Source organism: Centrocercus urophasianus, unplaced genomic scaffold (genome assembly GCF_019232065.1).
Source record: "Centrocercus urophasianus isolate 14NV4802_14NV808 unplaced genomic scaffold, USGS_Curo_1.0 seq_14, whole genome shotgun sequence".
NCBI lineage: Eukaryota > Metazoa > Chordata > Aves > Galliformes > Phasianidae > Centrocercus > Centrocercus urophasianus.
The window spans coordinates 218,761-233,716 of NW_024884586.1; the positions used below are offsets into that span (position 1 = coordinate 218,761).

At 62.9% G+C, this 14,956-nt stretch overlaps 3 protein-coding genes across 10 annotated transcripts; 1 reads left to right on the forward strand and 2 right to left on the reverse strand.

Annotated features, from left to right (window-relative positions):
- Positions 1-382: 382 nt before the first annotated feature.
- On the reverse strand, positions 383-3,566 carry CABP4 (calcium binding protein 4). Its single transcript, XM_042814640.1, has 6 exons — positions 2,670-3,566; positions 2,117-2,147; positions 1,333-1,476; positions 1,128-1,237; positions 640-787; positions 383-549 (listed from the first exon to the last, which is right to left on the reverse strand). Exons 1-6 carry the CDS (start codon positions 2,910-2,912, stop codon positions 521-523), a joined length of 705 nt encoding a protein of 234 aa, XP_042670574.1. The 5' UTR covers positions 2,913-3,566; the 3' UTR covers positions 383-520.
- A 1,227-nt stretch (positions 3,567-4,793) lies between these two features.
- Positions 4,794-10,216, forward strand: CORO1B (coronin 1B). Its single transcript, XM_042814639.1, has 11 exons — positions 4,794-4,834; positions 5,832-6,034; positions 6,390-6,512; positions 6,589-6,718; positions 6,796-6,977; positions 7,881-8,000; positions 8,071-8,175; positions 8,242-8,387; positions 8,478-8,535; positions 9,092-9,385; positions 9,609-10,216. Exons 2-11 carry the CDS (start codon positions 5,834-5,836, stop codon positions 9,732-9,734), a joined length of 1,485 nt encoding a protein of 494 aa, XP_042670573.1. The 5' UTR covers positions 4,794-4,834; positions 5,832-5,833; the 3' UTR covers positions 9,735-10,216.
- A 1,371-nt stretch (positions 10,217-11,587) lies between these two features.
- Positions 11,588-14,696, reverse strand: RPS6KB2 (ribosomal protein S6 kinase B2). Of its 8 annotated transcripts, none has more exons than XM_042814834.1 (15): positions 14,540-14,696; positions 13,989-14,023; positions 13,789-13,909; positions 13,633-13,701; positions 13,393-13,540; positions 13,267-13,324; positions 13,055-13,155; positions 12,894-12,984; positions 12,729-12,819; positions 12,544-12,651; positions 12,398-12,460; positions 12,245-12,322; positions 12,060-12,167; positions 11,921-11,986; positions 11,588-11,798 (listed from the first exon to the last, which is right to left on the reverse strand). In XM_042814834.1, exons 1-15 carry the CDS (start codon positions 14,609-14,611, stop codon positions 11,622-11,624), a joined length of 1,386 nt encoding a protein of 461 aa, XP_042670768.1. In that variant the 5' UTR covers positions 14,612-14,696; the 3' UTR covers positions 11,588-11,621. The 8 variants fall into 8 exon arrangements, 7 of the variants coding, with proteins under 7 accessions (XP_042670768.1, XP_042670766.1, XP_042670762.1 ...); XM_042814832.1 differs by having other exon boundaries at positions 11,871-11,986; XM_042814828.1 differs by lacking the exon at positions 14,540-14,696 and having other exon boundaries at positions 11,871-11,986; positions 12,060-12,164; positions 13,989-14,095.
- Between the last annotated feature and the right edge of the window lie 260 nt (positions 14,697-14,956).

Sequence of the window (14,956 nt, forward strand, 5' to 3'; positions counted from 1 at the left end):
TGTCACTGCTGGGACACAGGACTCCTCCAGTTCCAAAAGAGGGGGCAACCTCTGAGCAGATACTTGAACTCTGGACCATCAGATTAAGAGGTCTAATTCTCTATTGACTGAGCTACCTGGTTTAGTTTCTGGATGAAAGTATCACCATCGGGAGGTCCCCTCTTTTTCTTTCTCCTCGTCACCTGCTGCAGGATCCCATCTCCTCTGCCCACCATCTGACCCTTGCAAGAGCTATGTGTCCTCCCCCAGTGCAGTCCCCAAGGCATCTGGGATCTCCTTGTCCCTTTTTGGGGTGGCAGTCCCTTGGGCCCCCTTATAGTAGCTACCCCCACCCCCCCCCATATCCCGCCTCTCCCCTCCCCCAAGGACCACCACCATCCTGCCAGTGTGAGCAAGTAGCTTTATTGGGGGGGCCCCTGCCCCACTGTGTTTCCCATCATTTGCTCTGAGCCCTACTGATGGCTGGAGCAGCGCTAGGGAGAGGAGGCAGCCCTGGGCCCCCTGCTGCCCCACAGCTTCATTACCGGGAGGACAGCATCATGACGAACTCTGTGGGGCGATGTGGCAGGCGTCGGGCACAGGGACGCGTGTCCCAGGCCGCGCCCAATGGGGATGAGGGGAAATAGGGCTGGACCTCACCATCGAAGTCCACACGGCCGTCCCCATTGAGGTCCACATCCTGCAGGATCTCATCAACCTCCTGTGCCTTCAGCTGCTCGCCCAGCAGCGCCGCGATGGCCTGCCGCATCTCTGCACTGCTGATCTCCCCATCCCCGTTCACATCGAACTGCAGCATACACGTCATGCCTCTTTCCCACCCCGTCCCTTAACCCCTGCTTTTCCTGTGTTCGTCGTCCGTGGCACACCGGTGGTGCCTCTCGTGGCCATCGTCCCCTCATGGTCTTCCCATGTCTGTGGTGTCCCTGTGGTCACCATTCCCCAGTCCCCTCCCAGTCTTTCCATGGTTGCTGTCCCTCCCACACCTGTGCTCATCCCCATGGCTGTGGTGTCCCTGTGTCAGTGCCACTTGTGTCTCCATGCCCACAGTGTCCCAATGCCTGTCCCTGTGGCCCTGGTGTCCCCATGCCCGCAGTGTCCCCGTGGCTGTAGTATCCCCGTAGCCATACCTCACGGAAGGCGATCTTCAGCTCCCTCACACCCACCATATGAGCCGTCTCCTCCCGCAGCTTCGGCCCCATCATCTGCACAAAGTCCTCAAAGTCCACACGGCCACCCACTGTACCAAGGGAAGGAACAGCCTCAGTGCCCCAGCCCTGTCCCCATATCCCCATGCCACTGCCCTGGCCCTGCAGAGGCCATCCCTGCACTCACTCCTCATCTTGATGTGCTGGGAGATCTCGATGAGCTCCATCTCAGTGGGCATATATCCCAGCGTGCGCATGCAGGCACCCAAGTCCTTGTAGCTGATGAAACCATCCTGGTCGGTGTCAAACTCCTTGAAGGCATCCAGCAGCTCTGTTCCGTGGGCACAGGGACCCATCGGGAATGGGACCATGGCACCCCACCCCAAGGCACTTTGCCCCACAGGACCCCTTCCCATAGCAGATTCTTCTGTGGCATGAGTCCCCATATGGCACAACCTTTCACGGCACCGTGACCCACAGCAACATGGCCCACAGTGGCACCTTGTCCCATGACAGGTCCTTCCATGATGCATCCCGACATAATCCATGGCACTGCAACCCATGATACTCTGTCCTATAGCACCGTGCCCAATGGCAAGTCCCTCCATGGCATATGTCCCCATCGTGCAACATTCCATGGCACAAGCCTCCATGGCACTACATCCCATGGCACCACGTCCCACGGCAGATCCCTCCATGGCACACATCTCCGTGGCACCGTGTCTCATAGCACCACAACAGCACCATGTCCCACAGCATCATGTCCCATGGTGACTACCTTCACATCTACATGTTCCATCATAACACTTGGCACCATGTCCCATGGAAGGTCCCACCACGGCACGTCCCCATGGCGCACTGACCCATGGCCCATGTCCCACAGCACTCTGTTCTACGGCAGGTCCTTCCTTGGCATTTATCCCATGGCACCACACACCCATGTCCCCCCATGCCCCGACCCCACTGCTCACCATCCAGCTCCTCCGGTGACAGCTCCCGCTCCTGGGACAGGGCACAGAGGGGTAGTGGTGGTAGAATCAGACCTGGCTCAGCCCCCCACCCCACCCAAGCAATCCACAGTGTCACCTTTGTTAAGCGTGGAACAAAATTAACTCCCACAGGAGGGATTAGAAGGATTGAAGACAAAGCCCTGCCTGGGCCCCCTGCCCGCCGACCCCATCAGACCCTCTCCCTGTCAGCCCCTCTCCCTGCATACACCCTGATGCCCCCAGCCCGGGACCTCTGACCTCCAACAGAGTTCTGCCCCATTGCTGGATGTTAGGTGTTTCCTGAAGTGACAGGGCAGAGATCCCCAAGCCCAGCCTCCCTGCTCCCCCCTCCCAGTGAACCCCAATCCCTCCCCAGTCCCACACAGAGGGAGGGGAGGATGTCGGTGAGCCCCCAGACCTCCCCACTCTGCCCAATGGTACCCATATGGCACCACGTCCCCTCCACCCCTGTTGAACCCAGCCCCATCTCCAGCTTCCCATATCCCCTCCATCCATAGTGCCCCCATGCCCCCACCTTGCCAAACACCATGTTGAGGAATGGTGAATACGCCTTGGTGCTGGCAGCGTGGGGGTCCCCAGCCCCTTTCTTGCTGTTCTTCTGCCCGTGGCATCCGTGCTGGGCTTCAGTGTTGGGGCTGCCCGGGGGGCCACCCGCCTCAGGGGCTTTGGGGGGCCTCTCGTCCACCTCCCCCTGCTTCCCTTTGCCTGAGGCTTCGGTGTTCTTGGGAGCCCCCTTGTCCCCCCTCGAGCGTGGCATGGGGCTGAGGGGTGGTGGTGGCAGCAGGAGCAAGGCCGGGGGTCAGCCAGCCCTTAAGAAGGAGGCCAGGAAATCCTCTTACCTGCCCCCCTCCCCCCAGCCCCGGGAAGGCAAAGCCAATTAGCAGTGATTACCATAGCAGGAAATGAGCCACCCACTGTGGCCTCATACATGGGCTGCCCACCTCCCCACACTCACACCGAGCCAACTCCAGCACCCCAACGCTACCACTCGTGTCTCCATCCCAGACACCTGTTGGTCCCCATTCTTACGTCCCCACATCCAGCCCCCCAGGCATCTCCTGGCTGCAGCAGGAACAGTGTGACAGCAAGCAGCAGCACCTGTCCCCTCCCCAGTCCCTGTGTCCCCACGATAGCATCACCCCAGCTCAGCATATGTGGGCAGTGCCTGGCAGGGAGATGCCATCTTGGGGACACCATGGTACTGTTCCCAACATGGTCACCCCAGAAGGGTCCATCTGCCCAGAGATGTGCAACCTTGGTGCTGGGAGCCCACAGGGGCCATCCTATAGTACCAGCACACAGGGAATGACAACCCTGGTGGGGGGATGGGCAACCATCCCCAAAAGAGATAACGGAGCCACTTCCTCCCTCCATGGCAGCAGCTTCCTGTCCCCCCTCCAGGAAATTAGATTGGGGGTGTCACTGCCAGGGAGGAGCCCCACCCACCCAACCCCCCAAAAAGGGCAGCCCCGGAGGTCCCCAGTGCAAGCCTACACCCACACAGCTGTTACAGTAGGTCAGATGCTATTTATTGGCCTGGACTATGGGGCAGGGATGAGATGGGGCACACGAGCGGGATGCCGCATGGCATAAATGAGAGGGAATGCTGTGGGGTAAAGTGGGGAAGGAGAGGCAAGAGGGAGGTCAGGTGTGATGGATGGGGAGAGTGGGACAGTGAGATGGGGATGGTGAGCAACGGGGAGGGCTCCAAAGGGATGGGAGCTATGGGGTAGGGAAATATGCAGGACATGCAAAGGAGCTACGTTTGGGATTCAAATAATGGGGAGCAATGGCAGGGATGCAATGGGATGGTGACAACAGGGAGAGGGGACAGTAAGAGAAGGGGTGATGTGAGGGGATCCAAAGGGCGAGAATCTACGGGAGCCATCCAGATGATGGGGAGCAATGGGGGGGTTCAATGGGATGGCAGTCTACGGAATGGAAAGCAACGTGGCAGAGATAACACTACGGGGAGTTATATCCAAAGGGAGAAATACAGTGAAGAGGATAAAACGAGGTGGGTGGGGACTGATGGGGACTGACGGGTGCAATGGGAGGGACCTGGAGGAATGGGGACCTATGGGATGGGAAGCAATGGGGGAGAATGCAGCGAGACGGGGAGCTATGGAGGAGACGTCATGGGAGCTACGGGCAGCGGGCCGTCTGCGGGGTTCCAGCTGGTGGCAGCTACGCTTGGCGCCTACACGACTGCCATCGCGCCCTTCCAGCTGGCCCGGCTGCTGAGCACCCGCTGGCTGTACGCCCTGCGGCTGGGCTTCCACCTGGGCAGCTGTGTCAGCTCCTACCTCTACCTGCTGCTGGACACCAGCGTGGGGCACCGCGCCGCCAGCGCCGTGCGGGGACGGGAAAGCGGCCGACACCGGGACGCCCAGCGCCGCCGCCGCCGCGCCCCTCACCGCGCCCCCAACGCCACCGCGCCCCCTCACTGACCACGCCCCTCTTGTAACCACGCCCCAACCTGCGGGCCCCGCCCCCTTCTCGTGGCCCTGCCCCCGAGCTCTCCGTGCCGCAGTGCGCAGGCGCGGCGCCCCGCTCACTTCCTGTGCCCCCGCCCGCTCCCGGCTCGGCACCGCTCCGTACCGCCGCCCCGCCTCCTGCCCGCCCGCCCCGGCCCCGGCCCCGGTCCCGGTACCGGCACCGGATCCGGCCCGGCCGCCGGTGAGTGCGGGGCGGGCGGCTCCCGGGGCTCTCCCGCGCTGTACCCATCCCCACGCCGCTCCCCCGGCCCTTCTCCCGTCGGTGTCCCTGTTGGGCCGGTCTCTGTCCGCATCCCCATAACAGAAAGGCGATCCCGGCCCCATCCGTGTCCCCGTCGGGGCGACCCCCGTCCCTGTGAGGACCATCCGCGTCCCCGTCCCTGTCCCCACCGGAGCAGTCCCTGTCCCCGTCCTGGGAAGGGCGGTCCTGTCCCCATCCCTGTCCGCAGTGAGGCTCTCCCTGTCTCAGTAACCGTTTCTATCCCCACAGCAGCCATCCCTGTCGTCATCCACAAAGGACAATGCTGTCCCTATAGGGACAATCCCTCTCCCCATCTCCATCCCTGTCCCCATCCCTATTATGGAAGAACCGTCCTGGTGCTACAGGAGCAATCCCTGTCCCCATCCCTGTTCCCACAGAGCTGATCCTTATTCTCATCCCTGTCCTAATACACAAAGGACAATCCTGTCCCTATAAAGCAATCCCTTTTTTCCCATCCTTGTCCCCAAAGTAGCCATTTCTGTCCTCATCTCCACCCTTGTCCCTATCCCCATCCTGGGAAAAATAGCCCTGTCCCCATAGGAAAACTGCCTTTCCCATCCCTCTCCAGGGAGGAATGATCCTGTCCCCATAGAGGCTATCCTTGTCCACATCTCTATCTCCATAGGGATGACACTCACCTGACCCCGAAAGAGTACTTCCCATCCCAGTCCCTGTCCCCATTCCTCCCTGTCCCCACGGAGGCAATCCCTGCCCCCATCCACACCCCACACCCACAGGGCAGGGTTTGTTTGCCCAGTGCCGGTTTCCCGCTTGTGCAGGGAGGAGCACCGTTGCCCTTTACCCAGGGCGGGTAATGGGGCTGAGCCCCCTGCTCAGTGCCACCATCCTAGGGCTGCTCCTTTGGAGAGCTGTTTTGGGGTCCCCCCGGTGACACGGGGCCGGGGTGCGCCCCCAGCCATGTCGTTCCGTAAGGTGGTGCGGCAGAGCAAATTCCGGCACGTCTTCGGGCAGCCGGTGAAGACAGAGCAGTGCTACGATGACATCCGTGTGTCCCGCGTCACCTGGGACAGCACCTTCTGCGCTGTCAACCCCTCCTTTGTAGCCATCATTGTGGAGGCCAGCGGCGGCGGAGCCTTCTTGGTGCTGCCCCTGCACAAGGTGGGCTGGGGGTGGGGATGGCGCTGGAGATGGCTTGGGATGGGGACACGATGGAAACTGAAGTGGCTTGGGATCAGGATGGGGATGTGTTGCGGAGAGGGATGGGATGGGATAGGATAGAATGGAGATGGCCTGGGATGGGGACGGGGGTGGGATGGGAGGGGGAAGGCTTGGGATGGAGTTTGGATGGGGACAGGGATGGAGTGGGGACGGGATGGGGAATGGGCTGGGTTGAGATGGAGATGGGGCTGCGTTGAAATGGGGCTGTGGCTGTGTTGAGATTGATGGAGATGGGGGTGTGGGGCTCAGATGGAACAAGGATTGACCACCTCTCACACTGTCCCTACATCCCCAGACTGGCCGCATTGATAAGTCGTATCCCACCGTGTGTGGGCACACAGGCCCTGTGCTAGACATCGAATGGTGCCCCCACAACGATCACGTCATTGCCAGTGGCTCCGAGGACTGCACTGTCATGGTGAGGGGTGGATGGGAAAGGGGTTACTGGGATGTTGTGGCACAGAGGACACCTTCTCGCTGTTCACTCCCCATAGGTGTGGCAGGTGCCTGAGGGGGGCCTCGTGCAGCCACTCACAGAGCCAGTGGTGGTGCTGGAGGGGCACTCGAAGCGTGTGGGCATCATCGCCTGGCACCCCAGCACCCGCAACGTGCTGCTCAGTGCAGGTATGGGGACAGTGCGGGGTCGCAGGGTGCTGGGTGACACTGGGAACAGGTGGTTGGGCTGCATCCATACCGTGCAGGCTGTGACAACGTGGTGCTGATCTGGAACGTGGGTACGGGAGAGGAGCTGTACCGCCTGGAGGGCCTGCACCCTGACCTCATCTACAGCGTGAGCTGGAGCCGCGATGGGAGCCGTTTCTGCACTGCCTGTAAGGACAAGAGTGTGCGTGTCATCGACCCCCGCCGCGGCACCGTGCTGCTGGTAAGTGACACAGCAGAGTGGCAGTGTCCCCATGTCCCTTGGGTGCTTCCCATCCCTTGTCCCCTGGTGCTCCCTGCTGTCCTTGAATGCTTGCAATTCCTTGTCCCCAGATGTTCACTGATACTCCCCATCATAGAATCAGAATCACAGAATGGCCTGGGTTGAAAAGGGCCACAATGATCATCTAGTTCCCACCCCCTGCTATGTGCAGGGTCGCCAACCAGCAGACCAGGCTGCCCAGAGCCACATCCAGCCTGGCCTTGAATACCACCAGGGATGGCGCATCCACAGCCTCCTTGGGCAACCTGTTCCAGTTTGTCATCATCCTTTGAATGTCCCCATCCCTCATCCCTGATGTACTTCTCCTATCTCCCTGACACTCTGCATCTCTTAGATGTCCCCATGCCTTGTCCCCAGAGTGCTTTCCCTGTTTCCCCCCATGACCTGCATCCCCTGGGATGTCCCTACCCCTTGCCCCTCAGGCACACCACGTCCTTCCCTGTATCCTTCGTGTGCCCCCAGTTCCTTGTCCTCAGTTGCTGCCTGGTGCCCCCCATAGCCTTGCATTCCTCAGGTGCCCCTATCCCTTGTCCCCAGGATGCTTCCCATTCCTCCTTGCTATCCTGGATTCCTTGAGTATCCCTGCCCCTTGTCACCAGGGCACATTGGATCCTTCCCTGATTCCCTGTGTGTCTTTGTCCCCAGGTGCTCCCTGCACCTCTTGGGTGTCCCCCACATCCCTTTGTCCCTGGGGCACTTTCCGTCCCTCCCCAGTATCCCACATCCATGGGGTCTCCCCATCATCCCTTGTTTGCGGGGCACTTTTGCTGACCCCTGTGTGACCCCATGCTGCACTCCACCTGTCTCATGCCGCTACCCTCATGCTGTGCTCCCACCCTGCAGGAGAAAGAGCGGGCACACGAGGGTGCACGCCCCATGCGTGCCATCTTCCTGGCTGATGGCAAGATCTTCACCACTGGCTTCAGCCGCATGAGCGAGCGGCAGCTAGCGCTGTGGGACACGGTGAGGGGCTGCAGGGGTCCCTTGGGGGACTGTATGGGGTGCAGCATGGGGCTGACGCTCTACCCCCCAGGAGAACCTGGAGGAGCCCATGGGTCTGCAGGAGCTGGACTCTAGCAACGGGGCCCTGCTGCCCTTCTACGACCCTGACACCAATGTGGTCTACGTCTGTGGCAAAGTATGACCCCACGCCTCCCTCCCTTGCCCCCTCCTCACCCACCCCATACTCACCAGCTGCCTGTAGGGCGACTCGAGCATCCGCTACTTTGAGATCACAGAGGAGCCACCCTACATCCACTTCCTCAATACATTCACCAGCAAGGAGCCGCAGCGCGGTATGGGCTGGATGCCCAAGCGTGGGTTGGACGTCAGCAAGTGTGAGATTGCCAGGTGAGGCGGAGGGTGCCTGGGTGTTCCGATGTCCTCCCCCGTATCCCCATATTTCCTCTTCTAATGACCCTTTCCCCCCTGCCTCATCAGGTTCTACAAGCTGCATGAGCGTAAGTGTGAGCCCATCATCATGACGGTGCCAAGGAAGGTAAGTGGGGACTGGTGGGGGGAGGTTGGTTTGAGGGAGACCCTGGGAATGGTGATGCCAAGGAGTGATAGGTGGGAACCCCTGGGTAAGTGGGGGGAGGGGGGATTGGGTAATGCTTAGTAGCTGGGTGGGGGTCCTTGGGTAGTATGCAGTGATAGAGGAGGGGTCTCTATGGGTGTCCCAGGGCAGGGCAGAGCAACGGGGGGCTCTTGGGGATCCTTAGGGGAAGTGGGGTGGGGGGTCTGTGTGCAGGGGTTTCTGCACTGTGGCTTGGTGAGGGACCCAGATCAGGTGGGTGGGATCCAGAGCAGGGCACAGTAACTTGGGAGGGGTCTCTTGGTGGGCTGCGGGCTCCCTGGGCAAAGCAGGCAGGGGTCTGTTGGGGGCCCCTGTTCAGGCTGGGTGGGGTCTCCACTCACGTTGCAGCAGATGGGGAGGTCCCTGGGTAGAAGCCCCTGCACAGGGGCTGGATGGGGTTCCTAGCTGGGCGGAGCTCCCTGGGTAGGACAGGTACCCATGCAGGGGTCCCCTGAGTGACGCTGTTTGTGGGGCGCAGTCGGACCTATTCCAGGACGACCTGTACCCCGACACGGCGGGCCCCGACCCGGCGCTGGAGGCCGAGGAGTGGGTGGCGGGGCAGACAGCGGGGCCGTTGCTGGTGTCCCTGCGCCAGGCCTACGTCCCCAGCAAGCAGCGGGAGCTGAAGGTGAACCGCCACTCCCTGCTGCACGACGGCCGCTCCGCCACCACCGCAGCCGCCGCCACCGCCAGCACTGCGCCGGCGCCCGTCGCCCCCAGCTCCCGTCTCAGCGCGCCCCCGGCCCTGGGCACCGGGACCGCCACCCCGGCGGTGAGTGCAGGGGGCGTGGTCTTTGGAAGGGGGCGTGGTCTTTGGAAGGGGGCGTGGCCTTTTGGTAACGCGGGCCTGTTTTCGTAAGACGTGTTTGCTGAAGGGGCGTGGACTTGGATGTGGTGGGCGTGGCTTTTGAGCCACGTGACTTACAAAGGGGGCGCGGTCTTGAGTGGGGCGGGTGGGGTCCGGTTGTCTCGCTGATGGCGTGCCCGGTTCGTAGGTGGGCGGGCGGCTGGACGAGGTGCTGCAGGAGATGGCGGCGCTGCGGGCGCTCGTGACGGAGCAGGGCCAGCGCATCGCCCGCCTGGAGGAGCAGCTCAGCCGCCTGGAGAACGGACACGTCTAGGGGCAGCCCGGCCCACCCACCCAGTGACTGCGTGGGGGCTGCCCCCCCGCAGCCGGGGACCAAGCCTCTATCCTCTGAGCCCTCCTCGTGTCCTCCCCTGGGGTTATATTCTGTCCCTCGGGGATCGCGTCTCCCCCCCACTCAGGGTCCTGTCCCCACCCCGCTTGGTGCCCCTCGTTCCATCTACCCAGCCGTTCCTCCGGCAGCTCCCCCATCACCCTTACTGCCTTACTGGGTGCTGCCCACCTGTGGATCGTGGACCACTTTGCCCCCTGTCGCCCCGCAGTGGCCCGCAAGTGTTAGTGGGGAGGTCCTTGGGATCAAACACTAAAGCCCCTGGCACCCCCCGTGCCCGCGGGGTTGGGTAGGGTCATCTCCCTTTACCATGTGGCACAGCCACGGGATCCCCTTCTCCTTTGCCCTCCCTCCAGGGCAGGGTCCAAATCTATATTTTCACTTCAAATAAAGCTCTTTATAATAAAGGTGCTGGGTCAGGCTGGGGGCGTGAGGGTAATGGGGGCTTTGTTGTAGTGTCATGAGGTGTGTGGGGGGGGGGGGCGGGGGTCTGTGCATGTCCCCAGCCCACGGTGGGGATGTAGGGGATAGGAAGAGGCGGCAGCTATAGCTGGGGGCTCAGGCACAAACTTTCACAGCAGTAATAGCAGTCGGTGTTCACAGGGCCACGCTCCCTCTCACTCTTCACCCAGGCTGATGCGTTGCTGTAGGTTTCTCAGCTGCTGGGTGCATTTCGGGTGGTAGGGATGGCAGGTGCAGACGCTGTTACCCTCCCCCCCCACCCCTCCTCCCCGCATTGATACATCCGCTGCCGGGGGGGCAGGAAGTGCTGGGGGCCCCCCTGCACCACTCACACCGCAGCAACAGGACCTGCTCTAGCAGCACTCGGTGATGGTGAGCACCCCAAAAACAGAGTGGGGGGGAAGAAGGGGTCAGAGAGCAGGGTGGGGGCATCCCTGAGAATGGGAACATCCCAGAGAGTACCAGGGAGGGGGGATTCTGAAGTGCCCACAGACCCATGCATCCTCTCTGCCACGGTTACCCCGTTATAGATTTGGGGGTGGGGAGTGAAGCAGAGGGCTGCACTTTCTTCCCATGCGACTCCCCATCTGCAGACGCTGCGTTGGGGGGAAGGGGAAAAACCCACGGGTCTTCGGGGCAGCCCAATGGGCTGGGGGTCAGGGTCTGGGGGGTCACAGGGCCGAGCACTGCGGGTATTGACGAGGACCCATCCCGTCTCACAGGACACCGCCTGGCGCCACGCAGCCACGCTGCTGCTGGTGGGTGTGGCGGCAGCGGGGGAGCCCGCAGTGAGCCGCAGCGACCGGGCGGTGGGAGCCCTGCTGGGGCTGCTGCTGTGTCTGGCCGTGGGGCTGGCCTTGGCCTGGCGGCACCTCTGCCGTCTCTCGGACGGCCGCTACCACCCCCGGCCCGCGGGGCGTCGCGCCCTGGCCGTGCTGCGGAGCCGATGGCGGCGGCTGCGGGGCCGGGAGAGCACCGCCGAACCCAGCGGGGAAGGGGACGAAGCCCCGGAAGCGGAGGAGCTGATGCCGTGGGGCGCGGAGCGGCAGCGCCGCGAGGAGGAGGAGGAGGAGGACGGAGAGGAAGAGGCCCCGCAGGAGGAGGAAGAGGAGCAGCGCCCGGCGGAGCAGCCCCACGCACTGCCCGGCGACGCGCACAGCCTCGCGGGGACGGCGGCGTGGGGCGACGCGCGGCCGTCGGACAGCACCGCGCTGTGACGGCGCCGCCCCAATAAAGCGCTCAGCGCTCCTCCGGGCGGACACGGCGCGGTGGGCAGGGCGGGGCGCAACTCCCCCCAGCTCAGTACGCTGCAGCCGCACTGCTCCATGCTTTAATGGTACGCGCACCGTTTCACGAATCCTCTCCCTCCCACACCCCTACCTGGGCGGCCGCCCCCGACCCCACCGCATCTTCTTGGCGGAGGCGATAGGCAGCGGGGCCGTGGCCTCGGGCGGGGTGCCGCCCTCCAGCCCCAGCTCCATGGTCTCTGCAGATCTGAAGGGCTCGAACGGGGAGAACTTGACCGGGCTGCAGAGGGCGGACGGGGAGGTGAGGGGGGAGCAGCTTTGCCGTAGTGCCCCCCAAACCTGGCACGGGTACCTGACTGGGGTGTGGGGGCTGCTGTTGAGGCGGCGGGGTGTGCTCCGCACCTTAGGCTGAAAGGAGAAGCCCTCCTTGATACTTTCCAGCACTGAGGGGGCCACGTAGGTGAAGCCCTGGAGGAAGGCAGTGGCAAAGGGTGGGGCGGGGGAGCAGCGGGACACCTCTCCCTGTGCATCCACCCCGTACCAGGAAGGCCTGGTTGGCACTCTCACTGATGATGGCATCATCGGGGCTGTCCACGGGGGTCTGGCGTGTGAAGCGGGCATCGAACTGGCTAACATCCTCCTCCGACTGCTGTGTGGGGGAACGAACGTGGCTGCTGTCCTCTGAGCCCCCCCTTCAACCATTGCCCCCCAGAGTCCCCCCTGTACCAGGCAGGGTTTGAAGGGAGGGTCCAGGCGGCGTGCCAGCAGCTCCTCCCAGTTGATGTGCCGGAAGAAGGGATGCTTCTGGAGGGGAAGTAATGTTATATTGAGAAGTGGGGGGAGTGGAGGAACATCATTATACCCCTCCCCAACCCCTACCTGCACATCAGCTGCATCTCCCGGCCCCCCACCAACGCGCTGGCTGGGGTTGCGCTTGAGGAACTGCAAGAGAAAGGAAATAGGGGTTCCAGCTGTCCCCCTCCACACACACACGGGGTGATGGGATCGGGGGCAGGTGGAGGCACCTTCTTGAGCAGGTCACGTGCATCGGGCGTCAGGTAGGGTGGCAGCACCAGCTTCCCCTTCAGGATCTTGTCAATGGTTTTCTTGCGGTTCTCTGCTGTGAACGGGGGCTGCCAGGCGGGGGTTGGCCACAATGAGCCCTCCATGCTGTCCACGTGCCTCCCTCAACCCCCCCTGGGTGACTTGCCGATCCAGTGAGCATGTCGTGCATCACGGCACCCAGGCTCCACCAGTCCACTGCGCAGTTGTGCCCGCTGTGCACCAGGATCTCCGGGGCCCTTTGGGCAACGGGAGGGACGCCCTGAGTGCGTGGTCCCCCCAGGCTCCCCCTGGCACCTCTCCCCCTGCTTACATGTACTCAATGGTGCCGCAGAAGGTGTGGGTGACTGCTCCGTCATGGATGGACTCCTTGCACAGACCAAAGTCCGTCAACTTGATGTGACCTGGGGGGGTTCCGGAGGGGGTCAGCCCCTAGAATGGCACTGCACAGTGGCCCCCCAGCACCGTACCCACCCTGGCTGTTGAGCATGATGTTTTCTGGCTTGAGATCGCGGTAGATGATGCCGTTGGAGTGCAGGTGGCCCAGCGCCAGTGTGATCTCACTGAGATAAAAGCTGTGCCACGGTGGAAGGGGGTGAGCAGCAGTCGGGGCCCCCAGTGCCCTCCTCCAGGCTGAGGACACATGGGGACACATGGGGATACGCAGGGACGTGTGCTGGCCTTACCAGGCGGTGTCTTCCAGGAAGATACCCTCACGCTCCAGCTGCATGAAGAGCTCCCCACCTGCAACAAACAGCCAGGGGGCCGTGAGCTGTGCCCCCTTCATGCTTGCCCCCCCCGTTCCCCCATACCACTGAGGCACTCCAGGATGAGGTAGAGCTTGCCACCCGTCTGGAAGGCGTAGATGAGGTCAACAATGAAGGGGTGTTTGATGGTCTCCAGGATGTTTCTCTCAGCTCGTGTGTGCGCTGTGTCCTTGGCATTGCAGGCGATCTTGGCCTGGGACAGGGGGGTTACATGGTGAAGGGAGGGCATCATACAATTATGGGGGGGGTCCCACAGTGATGCAGCGCTCCATGGCACCTTCCTACCTTCTTCAGCACCTTCATGGCAAAGATCTTCCCTGTGTTAGTGCCCTGTACCTTGCGCACCTGGAAGACCTGCAGAATGGGGGGGGGGGGGGGGGGAGGGCAAACTTCCTGACACCCTCACCACGTGAGCAGCCCCCCTTCCCAAAGCCCTCGCACCTTGCCATAGCTGCCCTTGCCCAGGACACGCAGCAGCTCGAAGCAGTGAGGCCCAATGTGCTCGGGGCCGTTGTTGACGCTGCTCTCTGAGATCTCTATCTCCTCGTAGTGCCCCACAGGCCTGTGGGGTGGTGGTGTGGGGATGGTGAGTAGGGATGGGGCCCCCTCAGAGCCGCCCCTCAGTGCCACCCTACACTCACTCCAGGCCGTTCCCCCGGGGCTCCAACTCCATCTCCTGTGGGCACATGGCATCAGTGCCACACGGCACGGTGGCTTTAGCCCTGTCCTTCATCCTTGGAACAGGTCCTGCCTTTCCTCCCATCCCTAGCCCAGGTCCCTGGTCCCCATCCACATCGCATCCCAGCCCTCCCATCACCTCTGATCCCCACCAGGACCCAGAGCTCCTCACCACTCCTGAGCCCCCATCCCACGCCCAGACAGCCCCACTCTGCTCCATCCCTACCCTGTCCTTATCCCACATCCCTCTTCCCACCAGGCTCAGTTCCCCACGTCCCCTCTCCAGTGCCCCATCCCCAGCCAGTCCTGGTATTCCTAGCTGTATTCCTCACCTATCCCCCCCCCACCAGGTCGTAGTCACCTCTGTCAGGATCCCCGACTGCCATCCTCGTGCCCCTGTCCCCAGTCCCACCACGTCCCAGCCCCTTATCCCCACTCTCGATCAGCTCCCCACGCCGTCCCCGCGCCGTCTCCCCCCCAGGTCCCGACGTCCCCACGTCCCATGTGGACTCACGGCGCCCAGCTCGGGCTCTTCCCCGTCGCTTCCCTCCTCGGTCTCCAGGTCGATGTCGAACACCCCCGCCATTGCGGAGCCGCAGCGAATCCGCGGGCCCCGCCCGGTCACGGCCGCGTCGCATCACCAGAGGGATTCGGGATCCCCGCCGCGGGGCACTCCGGGACGTGGAGTCCGAGCACGTGGCCCCGCCCCCAGACTTCGCCACGCCCCCAGACTTCGCCACGCCCCCCAGGCTGAGCCACGCCCACCAGCACTAGCAACTCCAGTCTTTGCTACGCCCCGTAGGCCAGGCTGCGCCCCTCCGTCTCGGGTGTCTCCCAAAGGGCAGGGGTCGGCCCCAAATGTCAGCGCTGGCGCACGGAGCCCCGCGGGGGGATTGCTGGGAGGGGAACCTCCCCGAAATAAACACGGGCC